The following is a 20,258-nucleotide window of genomic DNA, read 5'->3' as shown; positions in this document are numbered from 1 at the left end:
CGCTATGCGCTAAAGCTGTGAAGATGTCCTTCAGCCGTTGGAGGGTGTGTTGTGTCTGCGCCACTGCAAGAGGCCTAGCAATGTTTGCTGCTATTTTATTGGCCGAAAGGATCCGTTAGTGTTGCTGCCTTTGGGCTTGAGGACTTACTTGAGGGATCTGGATAACACCCACCAGTCAATGGGGGGCGTGGGGGAGAGGGCCCAGGCTCATGATGAGTCTTGTAGGATCGTCTGCTTATTTCATGTAATTTGCTGCCACCTGTAGTCACTGCTCGCTGAGTAGCCAAATATGTAATGTATCAGCAGTTATTTTGATGAAATAGATTGTATATAACAGGAGCTACAGGGATCAGCGTCCGTTCTGCTGAGCGATCAGCCCTTCCTTCCCCGCCCCCCACCTATATATATATATTTGTGTGTGTGTGTAATTTCATTCTGAGTATTTCAATATTTATATATATATATATATAAATATAGATAGATAGCAAAATACACTTAGAACTAAATTTTATATATATTTATTTATAAATTCTACCTGTATATTTCTACGTGTTATTTCTACTTAATTATGTGATTTTATCAGTTATAATTTGAGGGACCTGCCTGACAACCCAGGCAAAAAGTCCAGAGAATTTAATTTGCTAGCACTATATTTAACCCTGTAACTTTCCAAAACGCTGAACACAAGTTTGAGTGTTTCAAAATTTAAAACGTATAATGACAAGGCTATAATCAGGGAAAATTTGTGACTAAGTGGCTATTGAAAAAGACTGGTCATACCCCATTTTGAATACCCTGGGTTGTCTACTTTTGCAAATGGTATGCCAAGATGGGGGTAATTCTCATTCCTTGGCTATCATATGGTCCCAAAGGCAACACAGGCCCAGCAAACCAATCTGGCAAATTACAATGTGTAAAAACTGGAATGGGCAAGCTCTTTATTTTACCCTGTAACTTTCTAAAACACCAAGATACCTTCAGATTGGATTCATAGTTGTACTTGTGGGACATCACAGCATACAGATGTGTATTTTAATGCAGTAAAAGCTGCCTGTATTATTACATTCATAGTTAAAATGCCATGCAGAATATGAAATATAACATTTTGTTAAACATCTCTCACATTTTTTTAGATTTAATTCATATTAAATTGTGTTCTATGTATAAATATTTGATTAAATGAAAGCCCTGTTTCTCCTGAACAAAATGATAAATAATAAGTGTGGGTGCACTTAATATGAAAGAGGTAAATTATGGTTGAACAGACTTATAGTGCAAAAAAATCTAGGAGTCTTCTGCCCATTGGAGTGGTCTGGGTGCCAACTCCCATCACCCTTAACCCTGCAAGTGTAATTAATGCAGTTTTTATAAACTGCAATAGTTATCTTGCAGGGTTATGTCCTCCCTTGGTGGCTGTCTATCAGACAGCCACTAGAGTGACTTCCGTGTTCTTAGAACACAAAAAGTGTTTTAAACAACGCTGGACGTCCTCACACTAAGCATGAGGACCTCCAGCGTTGGCAAAAAAACAGTAGGAAATCATTGAATAATGCTTTCCTATAGGGAGGTCTAATGCGCACGCGCGCGCCGCCGTTGACGGACCTGCGCTTTAGGTCCTCCCCTCCGGGTGACGTCGGCGGGGAAGGAGCGTGCATGGAGCCTGAACCAGCGCCGAGGGACATCGGTGCTGGATTCAGATAAGTCATTGAAGGGGTTTTAACCCTTTCAGCAACATGGGGTGGTGGACGGGTGGGAGGGGGGCCCTGCAGTGCCAGGAAAACTAGTTTGTTTTCCTGGCACTGGAGAGTCCCTTTAAGGGGTTAATAGCTTCCGGTATCTAGAGATGTTATTGTATCCCAACCCAAGCAGTAAAACCCTTTCACAGATAAGCGAGTAACCAGACCAGTTTTGAATTTCTTAATTAATATCCTGATTATCTTCTCCCTAAAACAACATATATGTCCTGCTTGATTTGCTCTTCCTGAATCTAAATAATAGTTTGTATAAATGCTTTTGTTTGATGTGCATTAGTTTGTTTGGAGGGGCCCACAGGAAGCTGGGATATGAATTTCGTGAATAGAATTCCACATTAAGCAAAGGAAAATCACTTTCACTTTTGATTTCAGGACGACAATAGCTGTTGGATTTACGAAGACGATGAAGCTGGGTCTCTGTGTGTTTCTTTATATTCTGCTATTGCAGCAGCTGAGTGAGTAAATACATTGTATTATTTACTTGGTGAGAGGGTGGGAGATCAATGGATTGTGATTATTTAGTAGAAAATATCTGGATCATGTCTCTTACTATGGTCAAACAAGCTGGGCGGGTGGCTGTAATGTACAATAAATAGGCAATATTCCTTTGGCAGCTGCTCCAGTTTTAGAGCCATGTCCATGAAAGGGTCTTTGTAAACCCTGACACGTAACCTCTCTCCTTCCGGCTGCTTCTGTTAAACAAATTACAGAATTATACATTCCTGACCCCTCTGGCACTGGAAGGGTTAAGAGCGAAATATGCATTGTTATCTGCTGACACTGCAAAGATCAGGAGTATAATGAACACTGCTTGGTTAATATTTTACCAATCCCTTTGCACTATAAAGGTGAAGTAAACCGTCTCTGCAGCTTCCCCGCAGAAAATGAACACTCCAAGCACCATAACCACTGCAGTGGGATTATTTATGCACAGGACAACCTCAGTGTAGTGCAATGTTTTCTACCAATCAGCTTTATTTACCTTCTCCCATACCAACATTAATTGTTGGCTGAGAGTGGGGGACTCCCTGGCTAGCTAAGGATGGGGGACTCCGTGGCTGGCTGAGGGTGGGGGCTCCCTGGCTGGCTGAGAGTGGGGGACTCCCTGGCTAGCTAAGGATGGGGGACTCCATGGCTGGCTGAGGGTGGGGGCTCCCTGGCTGGCTGAGAGTGGGGGACTCCCTGGCTGGCTGAGAGTGAGGGACTCCCTGTCTGACTGAGGGTGGGGGTCTCCTTGTCTGGCTAGCAGAGTAAGAAGTTATATCCTGTCCCGACAGAGCACCTCACACAGAAAGTTACTGCAGCACTCCCTGGCTGGCTGAGAGTGGGGGCTCCCTTGCTAACTCAGGGTGGGGGACTCCCTGGCTGGCTAACAGAGTAAGAGGTTATGCAGTCTGAGATGCCTATAAATGGCAATCAGCTGCTATTGTGAACTAGTTATGGAAATCTACTGATCTGCCTAACATGCCCAATACTGCTCAGCTGTCGGGCCCCTGCCTGCCTTGAAAGTGTGCTCAGTCTGCCCCTGAACAGTTTACTATATTGTCCTTCTCTCTGTATCACATTCCACCACACCCCCACATTTCTTTTCCACTTGTTTCCATTTCCTTTATCCCTAGAGACTGTTTTCCCCAGTTTTTGTTTTTTTACCTCCTCCTCTCTCAGAACATTTACATAGATATCTGGGGTGTATGTAGTGCATTAAGGCTCATGTAATATCAGTCTCCAATGTTTGAAAGCAGGGAATATGTGGGAAAAGCTTGGAAAGTCTTCTTCAGCCTACTTTGTGGAATATACTAATCTCTATAGTGCCCCCAAATGGTAAAATTCAGGGATAATCCCCACATCTGGCATAAGATTTGTGAAAATGATACCAATGTTAAAAGGATGAAGAAAAAAAATACAATTGTGTCTAAAATGTATATTAGGACAGGGTGCCAAGCAAACGGTCGCTGCTAACCGTCACCACAGTTCATGTCTTTAGTGTGTAGATCATATTATATACCCACTAGCAGAATTAAGGGGATTGTTTTTTATATCTACTGCCAGAAACCGAGCTCAGTAATTGGTTACTAGCTGTCCTGGAGTGATATCATGTTTGGGTACTGGTAAACATCATTTTGCTGGAACCGTTTACTTTGGAGGGGCAGAGGGAAGCATGTGTTGTGCAGGGCTAGAAAGGATAGGGAGCAGAGTGTGATTGTCATATGCAGGGAATCCGGTGCTGGGGAAACATAACTGATTAAATCTCACCTTGTAACCGCTGCTGGTTCTCCTATTTACCACTATAACGTCTTAAAGCAAAGAATTTAGCAGAGCTAATTGTACAGATATCTTAGCCATAATATTATATAGTTAGCTAGAGTTCCTCTATTTAAAATATGTAAATAATTAAGAATACAATAAAAATAGGGAATGTCTTGGAAGCAATAAAGTTTTGTCTTTTCAAATATTTTAAATAAATAAAAATTATATAGAGAAAAAACGGGTCGCAAGAGTATTCTGAGAACGGACAGCAGCTGAAATAGCCTGCCCTTCGGTGGGTCCCCGCTCAGAACTCAAGCTGGTTTTAGCTCATCTTGTGCCATTACAGAGAGAACATATCTGAAGCATATCAGACTGGTCCCACCCATACGGGCAGTCCAGATCCAAAATGCCAGCAAGTTCTCTCTGCACGAGAGACACAGCAACCCCAGACGATCGTTTCAGCCTTGTTAGGCATCATCAGTGAGGCATAGCTGATATCTCTCTAGGCACCGTGAGCAAGGGGTCCACGTCTGGATTACCCTTTAAACTTATGGAGAGAAAAAACGGGTCGCAAGAGTATTCTGAGAACGGACAGCAGCTGAAATAGCCTGCCCTTCGGTGGGTCCCCGCTCAGAACTCAAGCTGGTTTTAGCTCATCTTGTGCCATTACAGAGAGAACATATCTGAAGCATATCAGACTGGTCCCACCCATACGGGCAGTCCAGATCCAAAATGCCAGCAAGTTCTCTCTGCACGAGAGACACAGCAACCCCAGACGATCGTTTCAGCCTTGTTAGGCATCATCAGTGAGGCATAGCTGATATCTCTCTAGGCACCGTGAGCAAGGGGTCCACGTCTGGATTACCCTTTAAACTTATGGAGAGAAAAAACGGGTCGCAAGAGTATTCTGAGAACGGACAGCAGCTGAAATAGCCTGCCCTTCGGTGGGTCCCCGCTCAGAACTCAAGCTGGTTTTAGCTCATCTTGTGCCATTACAGAGAGAACATATCTGAAGCATATCAGACTGGTCCCACCCATACGGGCAGTCCAGATCCAAAATGCCAGCAAGTTCTCTCTGCACGAGAGACACAGCAACCCCAGACGATCGTTTCAGCCTTGTTAGGCATCATCAGTGAGGCATAGCTGATATCTCTCTAGGCACCGTGAGCAAGGGGTCCACGTCTGGATTACCCTTTAAACTTATGGAGAGAAAAAACGGGTCGCAAGAGTATTCTGAGAACGGACAGCAGCTGAAATAGCCTGCCCTTCGGTGGGTCCCCGCTCAGAACTCAAGCTGGTTTTAGCTCATCTTGTGCCATTACAGAGAGAACATATCTGAAGCATATCAGACTGGTCCCACCCATACGGGCAGTCCAGATCCAAAATGCCAGCAAGTTCTCTCTGCACGAGAGACACAGCAACCCCAGACGATCGTTTCAGCCTTGTTAGGCATCATCAGTGAGGCATAGCTGATATCTCTCTAGGCACCGTGAGCAAGGGGTCCACGTCTGGATTACCCTTTAAACTTATGGAGAGAAAAAACGGGTCGCAAGAGTATTCTGAGAACGGACAGCAGCTGAAATAGCCTGCCCTTCGGTGGGTCCCCGCTCAGAACTCAAGCTGGTTTTAGCTCATCTTGTGCCATTACAGAGAGAACATATCTGAAGCATATCAGACTGGTCCCACCCATACGGGCAGTCCAGATCCAAAATGCCAGCAAGTTCTCTCTGCACGAGAGACACAGCAACCCCAGACGATCGTTTCAGCCTTGTTAGGCATCATCAGTGAGGCATAGCTGATATCTCTCTAGGCACCGTGAGCAAGGGGTCCACGTCTGGATTACCCTTTAAACTTATGGAGAGAAAAAACGGGTCGCAAGAGTATTCTGAGAACGGACAGCAGCTGAAATAGCCTGCCCTTCGGTGGGTCCCCGCTCAGAACTCAAGCTGGTTTTAGCTCATCTTGTGCCATTACAGAGAGAACATATCTGAAGCATATCAGACTGGTCCCACCCATACGGGCAGTCCAGATCCAAAATGCCAGCAAGTTCTCTCTGCACGAGAGACACAGCAACCCCAGACGATCGTTTCAGCCTTGTTAGGCATCATCAGTGAGGCATAGCTGATATCTCTCTAGGCACCGTGAGCAAGGGGTCCACGTCTGGATTACCCTTTAAACTTATGGAGAGAAAAAACGGGTCGCAAGAGTATTCTGAGAACGGACAGCAGCTGAAATAGCCTGCCCTTCGGTGGGTCCCCGCTCAGAACTCAAGCTGGTTTTAGCTCATCTTGTGCCATTACAGAGAGAACATATCTGAAGCATATCAGACTGGTCCCACCCATACGGGCAGTCCAGATCCAAAATGCCAGCAAGTTCTCTCTGCACGAGAGACACAGCAACCCCAGACGATCGTTTCAGCCTTGTTAGGCATCATCAGTGAGGCATAGCTGATATCTCTCTAGGCACCGTGAGCAAGGGGTCCACGTCTGGATTACCCTTTAAACTTATGGAGAGAAAAAACGGGTCGCAAGAGTATTCTGAGAACGGACAGCAGCTGAAATAGCCTGCCCTTCGGTGGGTCCCCGCTCAGAACTCAAGCTGGTTTTAGCTCATCTTGTGCCATTACAGAGAGAACATATCTGAAGCATATCAGACTGGTCCCACCCATACGGGCAGTCCAGATCCAAAATGCCAGCAAGTTCTCTCTGCACGAGAGACACAGCAACCCCAGACGATCGTTTCAGCCTTGTTAGGCATCATCAGTGAGGCATAGCTGATATCTCTCTAGGCACCGTGAGCAAGGGGTCCACGTCTGGATTACCCTTTAAACTTATGGAGAGAAAAAACGGGTCGCAAGAGTATTCTGAGAACGGACAGCAGCTGAAATAGCCTGCCCTTCGGTGGGTCCCCGCTCAGAACTCAAGCTGGTTTTAGCTCATCTTGTGCCATTACAGAGAGAACATATCTGAAGCATATCAGACTGGTCCCACCCATACGGGCAGTCCAGATCCAAAATGCCAGCAAGTTCTCTCTGCACGAGAGACACAGCAACCCCAGACGATCGTTTCAGCCTTGTTAGGCATCATCAGTGAGGCATAGCTGATATCTCTCTAGGCACCGTGAGCAAGGGGTCCACGTCTGGATTACCCTTTAAACTTATGGAGAGAAAAAACGGGTCGCAAGAGTATTCTGAGAACGGACAGCAGCTGAAATAGCCTGCCCTTCGGTGGGTCCCCGCTCAGAACTCAAGCTGGTTTTAGCTCATCTTGTGCCATTACAGAGAGAACATATCTGAAGCATATCAGACTGGTCCCACCCATACGGGCAGTCCAGATCCAAAATGCCAGCAAGTTCTCTCTGCACGAGAGACACAGCAACCCCAGACGATCGTTTCAGCCTTGTTAGGCATCATCAGTGAGGCATAGCTGATATCTCTCTAGGCACCGTGAGCAAGGGGTCCACGTCTGGATTACCCTTTAAACTTATGGAGAGAAAAAACGGGTCGCAAGAGTATTCTGAGAACGGACAGCAGCTGAAATAGCCTGCCCTTCGGTGGGTCCCCGCTCAGAACTCAAGCTGGTTTTAGCTCATCTTGTGCCATTACAGAGAGAACATATCTGAAGCATATCAGACTGGTCCCACCCATACGGGCAGTCCAGATCCAAAATGCCAGCAAGTTCTCTCTGCACGAGAGACACAGCAACCCCAGACGATCGTTTCAGCCTTGTTAGGCATCATCAGTGAGGCATAGCTGATATCTCTCTAGGCACCGTGAGCAAGGGGTCCACGTCTGGATTACCCTTTAAACTTATGGAGAGAAAAAACGGGTCGCAAGAGTATTCTGAGAACGGACAGCAGCTGAAATAGCCTGCCCTTCGGTGGGTCCCCGCTCAGAACTCAAGCTGGTTTTAGCTCATCTTGTGCCATTACAGAGAGAACATATCTGAAGCATATCAGACTGGTCCCACCCATACGGGCAGTCCAGATCCAAAATGCCAGCAAGTTCTCTCTGCACGAGAGACACAGCAACCCCAGACGATCGTTTCAGCCTTGTTAGGCATCATCAGTGAGGCATAGCTGATATCTCTCTAGGCACCGTGAGCAAGGGGTCCACGTCTGGATTACCCTTTAAACTTATGGAGAGAAAAAACGGGTCGCAAGAGTATTCTGAGAACGGACAGCAGCTGAAATAGCCTGCCCTTCGGTGGGTCCCCGCTCAGAACTCAAGCTGGTTTTAGCTCATCTTGTGCCATTACAGAGAGAACATATCTGAAGCATATCAGACTGGTCCCACCCATACGGGCAGTCCAGATCCAAAATGCCAGCAAGTTCTCTCTGCACGAGAGACACAGCAACCCCAGACGATCGTTTCAGCCTTGTTAGGCATCATCAGTGAGGCATAGCTGATATCTCTCTAGGCACCGTGAGCAAGGGGTCCACGTCTGGATTACCCTTTAAACTTATGGAGAGAAAAAACGGGTCGCAAGAGTATTCTGAGAACGGACAGCAGCTGAAATAGCCTGCCCTTCGGTGGGTCCCCGCTCAGAACTCAAGCTGGTTTTAGCTCATCTTGTGCCATTACAGAGAGAACATATCTGAAGCATATCAGACTGGTCCCACCCATACGGGCAGTCCAGATCCAAAATGCCAGCAAGTTCTCTCTGCACGAGAGACACAGCAACCCCAGACGATCGTTTCAGCCTTGTTAGGCATCATCAGTGAGGCATAGCTGATATCTCTCTAGGCACCGTGAGCAAGGGGTCCACGTCTGGATTACCCTTTAAACTTATGGAGAGAAAAAACGGGTCGCAAGAGTATTCTGAGAACGGACAGCAGCTGAAATAGCCTGCCCTTCGGTGGGTCCCCGCTCAGAACTCAAGCTGGTTTTAGCTCATCTTGTGCCATTACAGAGAGAACATATCTGAAGCATATCAGACTGGTCCCACCCATACGGGCAGTCCAGATCCAAAATGCCAGCAAGTTCTCTCTGCACGAGAGACACAGCAACCCCAGACGATCGTTTCAGCCTTGTTAGGCATCATCAGTGAGGCATAGCTGATATCTCTCTAGGCACCGTGAGCAAGGGGTCCACGTCTGGATTACCCTTTAAACTTATGGAGAGAAAAAACGGGTCGCAAGAGTATTCTGAGAACGGACAGCAGCTGAAATAGCCTGCCCTTCGGTGGGTCCCCGCTCAGAACTCAAGCTGGTTTTAGCTCATCTTGTGCCATTACAGAGAGAACATATCTGAAGGATATCAGACTGGTCCCACCCATACGGGCAGTCCAGATCCAAAATGCCAGCAAGTTCTCTCTGCACGAGAGACACAGCAACCCCAGACGATCGTTTCAGCCTTGTTAGGCATCATCAGTGAGGCATAGCTGATATCTCTCTAGGCACCGTGAGCAAGGGGTCCACGTCTGGATTACCCTTTAAACTTATGGAGAGAAAAAACGGGTCGCAAGAGTATTCTGAGAACGGACAGCAGCTGAAATAGCCTGCCCTTCGGTGGGTCCCCGCTCAGAACTCAAGCTGGTTTTAGCTCATCTTGTGCCATTACAGAGAGAACATATCTGAAGCATATCAGACTGGTCCCACCCATACGGGCAGTCCAGATCCAAAATGCCAGCAAGTTCTCTCTGCACGAGAGACACAGCAACCCCAGACGATCGTTTCAGCCTTGTTAGGCATCATCAGTGAGGCATAGCTGATATCTCTCTAGGCACCGTGAGCAAGGGGTCCACGTCTGGATTACCCTTTAAACTTATGGAGAGAAAAAACGGGTCGCAAGAGTATTCTGAGAACGGACAGCAGCTGAAATAGCCTGCCCTTCGGTGGGTCCCCGCTCAGAACTCAAGCTGGTTTTAGCTCATCTTGTGCCATTACAGAGAGAACATATCTGAAGCATATCAGACTGGTCCCACCCATACGGGCAGTCCAGATCCAAAATGCCAGCAAGTTCTCTCTGCACGAGAGACACAGCAACCCCAGACGATCGTTTCAGCCTTGTTAGGCATCATCAGTGAGGCATAGCTGATATCTCTCTAGGCACCGTGAGCAAGGGGTCCACGTCTGGATTACCCTTTAAACTTATGGAGAGAAAAAACGGGTCGCAAGAGTATTCTGAGAACGGACAGCAGCTGAAATAGCCTGCCCTTCGGTGGGTCCCCGCTCAGAACTCAAGCTGGTTTTAGCTCATCTTGTGCCATTACAGAGAGAACATATCTGAAGCATATCAGACTGGTCCCACCCATACGGGCAGTCCAGATCCAAAATGCCAGCAAGTTCTCTCTGCACGAGAGACACAGCAACCCCAGACGATCGTTTCAGCCTTGTTAGGCATCATCAGTGAGGCATAGCTGATATCTCTCTAGGCACCGTGAGCAAGGGGTCCACGTCTGGATTACCCTTTAAACTTATGGAGAGAAAAAACGGGTCGCAAGAGTATTCTGAGAACGGACAGCAGCTGAAATAGCCTGCCCTTCGGTGGGTCCCCGCTCAGAACTCAAGCTGGTTTTAGCTCATCTTGTGCCATTACAGAGAGAACATATCTGAAGCATATCAGACTGGTCCCACCCATACGGGCAGTCCAGATCCAAAATGCCAGCAAGTTCTCTCTGCACGAGAGACACAGCAACCCCAGACGATCGTTTCAGCCTTGTTAGGCATCATCAGTGAGGCATAGCTGATATCTCTCTAGGCACCGTGAGCAAGGGGTCCACGTCTGGATTACCCTTTAAACTTATGGAGAGAAAAAACGGGTCGCAAGAGTATTCTGAGAACGGACAGCAGCTGAAATAGCCTGCCCTTCGGTGGGTCCCCGCTCAGAACTCAAGCTGGTTTTAGCTCATCTTGTGCCATTACAGAGAGAACATATCTGAAGCATATCAGACTGGTCCCACCCATACGGGCAGTCCAGATCCAAAATGCCAGCAAGTTCTCTCTGCACGAGAGACACAGCAACCCCAGACGATCGTTTCAGCCTTGTTAGGCATCATCAGTGAGGCATAGCTGATATCTCTCTAGGCACCGTGAGCAAGGGGTCCACGTCTGGATTACCCTTTAAACTTATGGAGAGAAAAAAACGGGTCGCAAGAGTATTCTGAGAACGGACAGCAGCTGAAATAGCCTGCCCTTCGGTGGGTCCCCGCTCAGAACTCAAGCTGGTTTTAGCTCATCTTGTGCCATTACAGAGAGAACATATCTGAAGCATATCAGACTGGTCCCACCCATACGGGCAGTCCAGATCCAAAATGCCAGCAAGTTCTCTCTGCACGAGAGACACAGCAACCCCAGACGATCGTTTCAGCCTTGTTAGGCATCATCAGTGAGGCATAGCTGATATCTCTCTAGGCACCGTGAGCAAGGGGTCCACGTCTGGATTACCCTTTAAACTTATGGAGAGAAAAAACGGGTCGCAAGAGTATTCTGAGAACGGACAGCAGCTGAAATAGCCTGCCCTTCGGTGGGTCCCCGCTCAGAACTCAAGCTGGTTTTAGCTCATCTTGTGCCATTACAGAGAGAACATATCTGAAGCATATCAGACTGGTCCCACCCATACGGGCAGTCCAGATCCAAAATGCCAGCAAGCTCTCTCTGCACGAGAGACACAGCAACCCCAGACGATCGTTTCAGCCTTGTTAGGCATCATCAGTGAGGCATAGCTGATATCTCTCTAGGCACCGTGAGCAAGGGGTCCACGTCTGGATTACCATTTAAACTTATGGAGAGAAAAAACGGGTCGCAAGAGTATTCTGAGAACGGACAGCAGCTGAAATAGCCTGCCCTTCGGTGGGTCCCCGCTCAGAACTCAAGCTGGTTTTAGCTCATCTTGTGCCATTACAGAGAGAACATATCTGAAGCATATCAGACTGGTCCCACCCATACGGGCAGTCCAGATCCAAAATGCCAGCAAGTTCTCTCTGCACGAGAGACACAGCAACCCCAGACGATCGTTTCAGCCTTGTTAGGCATCATCAGTGAGGCATAGCTGATATCTCTCTAGGCACCGTGAGCAAGGGGTCCACGTCTGGATTACCCTTTAAACTTATGGAGAGAAAAAACGGGTCGCAAGAGTATTCTGAGAACGGACAGCAGCTGAAATAGCCTGCCCTTCGGTGGGTCCCCGCTCAGAACTCAAGCTGGTTTTAGCTCATCTTGTGCCATTACAGAGAGAACATATCTGAAGCATATCAGACTGGTCCCACCCATACGGGCAGTCCAGATCCAAAATGCCAGCAAGTTCTCTCTGCACGAGAGACACAGCAACCCCAGACGATCGTTTCAGCCTTGTTAGGCATCATCAGTGAGGCATAGCTGATATCTCTCTAGGCACCGTGAGCAAGGGGTCCACGTCTGGATTACCCTTTAAACTTATGGAGAGAAAAAACGGGTCGCAAGAGTATTCTGAGAACGGACAGCAGCTGAAATAGCCTGCCCTTCGGTGGGTCCCCGCTCAGAACTCAAGCAAAAATTATATAGACATATAAAAACTTAATAATCCATTACAATAATTTATTGCAGAGTTTATAAGATTGCAATATCAATAGAATAGAATAACATACCCTAATGAACATGTCAACCTCTCAGTCATGATAAAATGGAGTAGCGTCTCTGTCTCCAATAATCTCTTCTCTGTGCCTAATAGTAACAAGTACACATATTTATACTTTAGATTTTCAATTAGGTCATGTTAGGACCTACCTTAACTTGGCAAAGATACGAGACTATAGCTTGGTCATTTCACATTATCTATGTTCAAACTAAACCGTAAGGGTACACATGACGTGGGACATTCCCTGACTTGGGGAATTCGACTAGCCTAGGACAATATGGCGTCCTAAAGTCTGAACACCATAATATGGGTAAGAATATGGGTAATTTTATATATATATATATATATATATATATATATATATATATAAAATATTAAAGAAACATTGTATGAAAAATAAGATATTCCATTTCTAACAATGTCCGTTTTCAAAATCCCTTAAAGACAAAGTACACAGTTTAAGAAATACAACTTTTCATTCAAAAACTTGTAATATTTGGATACGCCCAAAACAACCTATACCATGGCATTTTAATATGCTGCAACATATTTTTCTGAAAGATTGCATAATCTGCGAGATTTTGTAGTTGACATTTCGCCTGCTGTAATTTTTCTGTCGAGATTGTAAACTGATACCCATTCTGAGACTGGTCGGGATGGGGCAAGTTTGCTTTAAATAAATGTGGTAGCTGTTATGAAATAAGCACAAACAGTTCAGAAAAAAAGATTGACAAGTTCAGGATTCGCTCAGTAAGAGAGTCTTGGTCAATCTTCTGAGGCCTCCAGCCCATCACTGGCCGGTAATTGAAAAATTAATAACTTTAGCAGCTGTTTAAACATCCGTGAGTTCTTATGACTGATGGTAAAAAAAATAAAAATATTGTATACTTACAGCTGTAGTGTAAAGTGTAAATAATTTCCTGACCCGAAGCCCTCAAACCTGGAGCAAAATAAGATAATCGTGTGTTAACTGTTGTGAGTCTGCCTCTTCAAAGTGAAACCAGTAATCTGGTGTGATATGTCTACACACTAGTGACACTTCAGAACATCTTCACTTTTCTCTTTTCTTCCTCTTGTGTTCTTTTGCTCACTAGTTTTTCTGAGTTGGGCTCTTTTCATGTTGTTTGTTCACATTTATTTTTTTGTGTGTTATTTATTGTTTTATATACCTGCTGCAGTGCGTTGCAGAATATGTTGTAGCTGTATAAAATGATGATAATGGACCAAGTAATGTGAAAACCTGTTTCTTCATAAAATTGTCTTGCAGGTTCTGGAGTAGAAGTGACAGTCGAGTCCCCTCAAACTGCGTTGATAGGATCTTCTATTCTTCTTCCCTGCACATTCCGCATCAATAACCCTCCTATAAACCCTAATTTCCTGGCGGTATTCTGGAAATTTAGAAACATTGAATTGATGAAATATGATAACAAGGGGATGACAGCAAACTCGAAAGTGTCAGTAAATGAGCAGGATTTCAAGAATGGAATTGTTTCTCTGTCTTTACACAACGTGACTATCTCTGATGAAGGAACTTACACGTGTTTAGTTATTTACAGCCCTGACAGACAAGAAAAAACAGTAGATTTACATGTCAAAGGTGGGTATATATTTAATTAAAAACACAAAGAGAAAGCACCGCGCTTACAGCAGCAGTAGCTTATTATCCAACAGCTTAAAATACATAGTAAAAACAAAGAGAACGTTACCTGGAATAAAACTAAAGAGCCTCCATTTTTTTTTATTTTTCATGGGGATTTAGGCCAGAGCACAGGTAACGTTCTCTTTGTTTTTACTATATATTTACTTAAGCTTGAGTGAGGACTCTTGAACTCAATGAACACATCTGGCCTTTCCTGCCTTGGGGACCAAGAATGGTTTGATTATTCTGGGAGGGCACCATGGGACAGCCGTTGTGCCATAACCACTTCAGAGGGCTTAAGTGGTTATGGTCATTGGAGTGTTTCTACTTTTCTCTTTCAAACAAAAAGTCAGGTTGATAAAAGTTGACTATAGGCAGAACTTAAAGCAAGGATCTGTTTCATTTGCCAATCAAATTTATCCCCAACCCATCACTAGCAGCAGACTGTATAGGCAAAAAAGAACAAAATAGCTGTATTTAGGTATCGAGATCTAGCAAAGAGGAAAAAAAAGTTGATAAATATAAATAAAGGCAATGGAGAGGGTATAATCATTAAATACAGGAGGCATAAGGAATGAGAAACAAAAAAAACAACAACAATATGACAGGGCCGCTTTAAGCTAAAAAACCCTGTCTTAGCTTAGTCTACACTCCAGTGAGGCTCCTTACACAGTAAAGAAAGACATTTCTCTGTTGGCACTCTCTCAGTTCTCTGGAATAACATAGACTTAATATGCAGCCAGATATATTGCACTGTACAGGAGCCTCTGCTGTACAAGGAACAAAGGAGCGTGAGAGATTTTGACTTGCTTTTCTAGGGTACAAGAGCCCTGTATGATATAGTTACTTGGTTTTAGCCAGGCAACTGTACTTATAAAATATTTCTCCATTTTTATTTATTAATTTTCTAATCCCTGCTAAACGTGTACATCTGTTCTGCAGTCGGGTATAAGACCATGCGAGGTAAAATATAACATATATTTGTCTTCCCGTGCCCCAGTGTTTTGTAATGACTGAGCAAATAAATAAAACGATGTACTGAAGTCATTCATTATATAAATACATTTAAATTGTAATATACCTGAACAGCAATCTATATATAGATGTGTTTTTTTGTCTTCTGATTTCTATCAAAAGTGTCAAATATTTATACACATTCTGCTTTTAAAGAGATTAGTGAAGGGGTAACTATTCATATAATAGAAATTACATATCCATGTTATTACCAGGCAATTATTAGCATTGATATTGATTAGAACAGGATTGTGCCAAATGCCCTAGTTAGGAAGGACAGTCCCAATTTGGACCCATGTGTATAACAGAGCCCCACAGCAATAATACTCCCAGTAATGTGTCTGAGTGTGTAACAGAGCTCCACAACAATAATACTCCCAGTAATGTGTCTGAGTGTATAACAAAGCTCCACAGCAATAATACTCCCAGTAATGTGTCTGAATGTATAACTAAGCTCCACAGCAATAATACTCCCAGTAATGTGTATAACAGAGCTCCACAGCAATAATACTCCCAGTAATGTGTCTGAGTGTATAACAGAGCTCCACAACAATAATACTCCCAGTAATGTGTCTGAGTGTATAACAAAGCTCCACAGCAATAATACTCCCAGTAATGTGTCTGAGTGTATAACTGAGCTCCACAGCAATAATACTCCCAGTAATGTGTATAACAGAGCTCCACAGCAATAATACTCCCAGTAATGTGTCTGAGTGTATAACAGAGCTCCACAACAATAATACTCCCAGTAATGTGTCTGAGTGTATAACAAAGCTCCACAGCAATAATACTCCCAGTAATGTGTCTGAGTGTATAACTGAGCTCCACAGCAATAATACTCCCAGTAATGTGTCTGAGTGTATAACAGAGCTCCACAGCAATAATACTCCCAGTAATGTGTCTGAGTGTATAACAAAGCTCCACAGCAATAATACTCCCAGTAATGTGTCTGAGTGTATAACTGAGCTCCACAGCAATAATACTCCCAGTAATGTGTCTGAGTGTATAACAGAGCTCCACAGCAATAATACTCCCAGTAATGTGTCTGAGTGTATAACATAGCTCCACAGCAATAATACTCCCAGTAATGTGTCTGAGTGTATAACAGAGCTCCACAGCAATAATACTCCCAGTAATGTGTCTGAGTGTATAACAAAGCTCCACAGCAATAATACTCCCAGTAATGTGTCTGAGTGTATAACAGAGCTCCACAACAATAATACTCCCAGTAATGTGTCTGAGTGTATAACAAAGCTCCACAGCAATAATACTCCCAGTAATGTGTCTGAGTGTATAACTGAGCTCCACAGCAATAATACTCCCAGTAATGTGTCTGAGTGTATAACAGAGCTCCACAGCAATAATACTCCCAGTAATGTGTCTGAGTGTATAACAAAGCTCCACAGCAATAATACTCCCAGTAATGTGTCTGAGTGTATAACTGAGCTCCACAGCAATAATACTCCCAGTAATGTGTCTGAGTGTATAACAGAGCTCCACAGCAATAATACTCCCAGTAATGTGTCTGAGTGTATAACATAGCTCCACAGCAATAATACTCCCAGTAATGTGTCTGAGTGTATAACAGAGCTCCACAGCAATAATACTACCAGTAATGTGTCTGAGTGTATAACAGAGCTCCACAGCAATAATACTCCCAGTAATGTGTCTGAGTGTGTAACAGAGCTCCACAACAATAATACTCCCAGTAATGTGTCTGAGTGTATAACAAAGCTCCACAGCAATAATACTCCCAGTAATGTGTCTGAATGTATAACTAAGCTCCACAGCAATAATACTCCCAGTAATGTGTATAACAGAGCTCCACAGCAATAATACTCCCAGTAATGTGTCTGAGTGTATAACAGAGCTCCACAACAATAATACTCCCAGTAATGTGTCTGAGTGTATAACAAAGCTCCACAGCAATAATACTCCCAGTAATGTGTCTGAGTGTATAACTGAGCTCCACAGCAATAATACTCCCAGTAATGTGTATAACAGAGCTCCACAGCAATAATACTCCCAGTAATGTGTCTGAGTGTATAACAGAGCTCCACAACAATAATACTCCCAGTAATGTGTCTGAGTGTATAACAAAGCTCCACAGCAATAATACTCCCAGTAATGTGTCTGAGTGTAACTGAGCTCCACAGCAATAATACTCCCAGTAATGTGTCTGAGTGTATAACAGAGCTCCACAGCAATAATACTCCCAGTAATGTGTCTGAGTGTATAACAAAGCTCCACAGCAATAATACTCCCAGTAATGTGTCTGAGTGTATAACTGAGCTCCACAGCAATAATACTCCCAGTAATGTGTCTGAGTGTATAACAGAGCTCCACAGCAATAATACTCCCAGTAATGTGTCTGAGTGTATAACATAGCTCCACAGCAATAATACTCCCAGTAATGTGTCTGAGTGTATAACAGAGCTCCACAGCAATAATACTCCCAGTAATGTGTCTGAGTGTATAACAGAGCCCCACAGCAATAATACTCCCAGTAATGTGTCTGAGTGTATAACAGAACTCCACAGCAATAATACTCCCAGTAATGTGTCTGAGTGTATAACAGAGCTCCACAGCAATAATACTCCCAGTAATGTGTCTGAGTGTATAACAGAGCTCCACAGCAATAATACTCCCAGTAATGTGTCTGAGTGTATAACAGAGCTCCACAGCAATAATACTCCCAGTAATGTGTCTGAGTGTATAACAGAGCCCCACAGCAATAATACTCCCAGTAATGTGTCTGAGTGTATAGCAGAGCCGCACAGCAATAATACTCCCAGTAATGTGTTGAGTGTATAACAGAGCCCCACAGCAATAATACTCCCAGTAATGTGTCTGAGTGCATAACAGAGCTCCACAGCAATAATACTCTCAGTAATGTGTCTGACTGTATAACAGAGCTCCACAGCAATAATACTCCCAGTAATGTGTCTGGGTGTATAACAGAGCTCCACAGCAATAATACTCCCAGTAATGTGTCTGACTGTATAACAGAGCTCCACAGCAATAATACTCCCAGTAATGTGTCTGAGTGTATCACAGAGCTCCCCTGCAATAATACTCCCAGTAATGTGACTGTGTGTATAACAGAGCTCCACAGCAATAATACTCCCAGTAATGTGTCTGAGTGTATAACAGAGCTCCACAGCAATAATACTCCCAGTAATGTGTCTGAGTGCATAACAGAGCTCCACAGCAATAATACTCTCAGTAATGTGTCTGACTGTATAACAGAGCTCCACAGCAATAATACTCCCAGTAATGTGTCTGGGTGTATAACAGAGCTCCACAGCAATAATACTCCCAGTAATGTGTCTGACTGTATAACAGAGCTCCACAGCAATAATACTCCCAGTAATGTGTCTGAGTGTATCACAGAGCTCCCCTGCAATAATACTCCCAGTAATGTGACTGTGTGTATAACAGAGCTCCACAGCAATAATACTCCCAGTAATGTGTCTGAGTGTATAACAGAGCTTCACAGCAATAATACTCCCAGTAATGTGTCTGAGTGTATAACAGAGCTCCACAGCAATAATACTCCCAGTAATGTGTCTGAGTGTATAACAGAGCTCCACAGTAATAATACTCCCAGTAATGTGTCTGAGTGTATAACAGAGCTCCACAGCAATAATACTCCCAGTAATGTGTCTGAGTGTATAACAAAGCTCCACAGCAATAATACTCCCAGTAATGTGTCTGAGTGTATAACAGAGCTCCACAGTAATAATACTCCCAGTAATGTGTCTGAGTGTATAACAGAGCCCCACAGCAATAATACTCCCAGTAATGTGTCTGAGTGTATAACAGAGCTCCATAGCAATAATACTCCCAGTAATGTGTCTGAGTGTATAACAGAGCTCCACAGCAATAATACTCCCAGTAATGTGTCTGAGTGTATAACAGAGCTCCACAGCAATAATACTCCCAGTAATGTGTCTGAGTGTATAACAGAGCTCCACAGCAATAATACTCCCAGTAATGTGTCTGAGTGTATAACAAAGCTCCACAGCAATAATACTCCCAGTAATGTGCCTGAGTGTATAACAGAGCTCCACAGCAATAATACTCCCAGTAATGTGTCTGAGTGTATAACAGAGCTCCACAGCAATAATACTCCCAGTAATGTGTCTGAGTTTATAACAGAGCTCCACAGTAATAATACTCCCAGTAATGTGCCTGAGTGTATAACAGAGCTCCACAGCAATAATACTCCCAGTAATGTGTCTGAGTGTATAACAGAGCCCCACAGCAATAATACTCCCAGTAATGTGTCTGAGTGTATAACAGAGCTCCACAGCAATAATACTCCCAGTAATGTGCCTGAGGGTATAACAGAGCTCCACAGCAATAATACTCCCAGTAATGTGTCTGAGTGTATAACAGAGCTCCACAGCAATAATACTCTCAGTAATGTGCCTGAGTGTATAACAGAGCTCCACAGCAATAATACTCCCAGTAACGTGTCTGAGTGTATAACAAAGCTCCACAGCAATATTACTCCCAGTAACGTGTCTGAGTGTATAACAGAGCTCCACAGCAATAATACTCCCAGTAATGTGTCTGAGTGTATAACAAAGCTCCACAGCAATAATACTCCCAGTAATGTGTCTGAGTGTATAACAGAGCTCCACAGTAATAATACTCCCAGTAATGTGTCTGAGTGTATAACAGAGCCCCACAGCAATAATACTCCCAGTAATGTGTCTGAGTGTATAACAGAGCTCCATAGCAATAATACTCCCAGTAATGTGTCTGAGTGTATAACAGAGCTCCACAGCAATAATACTCCCAGTAATGTGTCTGAGTGTATAACAGAGCTCCACAGCAATAATACTCCCAGTAATGTGTCTGAGTGTATAACAGAGCTCCACAGCAATAATACTCCCAGTAATGTGTCTGAGTGTATAACAAAGCTCCACAGCAATAATACTCCCAGTAATGTGCCTGAGTGTATAACAGAGCTCCACAGCAATAATACTCCCAGTAATGTGTCTGAGTGTATAACAGAGCTCCACAGCAATAATACTCCCAG

General features: G+C 44.2%; 1 protein-coding gene across 1 annotated transcript in view; it reads left to right on the top strand.

The window, feature by feature from the left end:
- Nucleotides 1-1,756: 1,756 nt before the first annotated feature.
- LOC134571996 (uncharacterized) overlaps nt 1,757-20,258 on the top strand; it is a 37,923-nt gene continuing 19,421 nt past the window's right edge. Inside the window, exons 1-3 of the mRNA XM_063430742.1 lie at nt 1,757-1,893; nt 2,127-2,209; nt 13,823-14,152. Coding sequence (XP_063286812.1) covers nt 1,844-1,893; nt 2,127-2,209; nt 13,823-14,152 — 463 coding nt within the window. The 5' untranslated portion in view covers nt 1,757-1,843. The remainder of the gene's footprint in view (nt 1,894-2,126; nt 2,210-13,822; nt 14,153-20,258) is intronic.

Source organism: Pelobates fuscus, chromosome 8, assembly GCF_036172605.1.
Source record: "Pelobates fuscus isolate aPelFus1 chromosome 8, aPelFus1.pri, whole genome shotgun sequence".
NCBI classification, from domain to species: domain Eukaryota; kingdom Metazoa; phylum Chordata; class Amphibia; order Anura; family Pelobatidae; genus Pelobates; species Pelobates fuscus.
The sequence above is the reverse complement of the archived record's forward strand: the minus strand, read 5'-3'. Positions and strand labels throughout refer to the sequence as shown.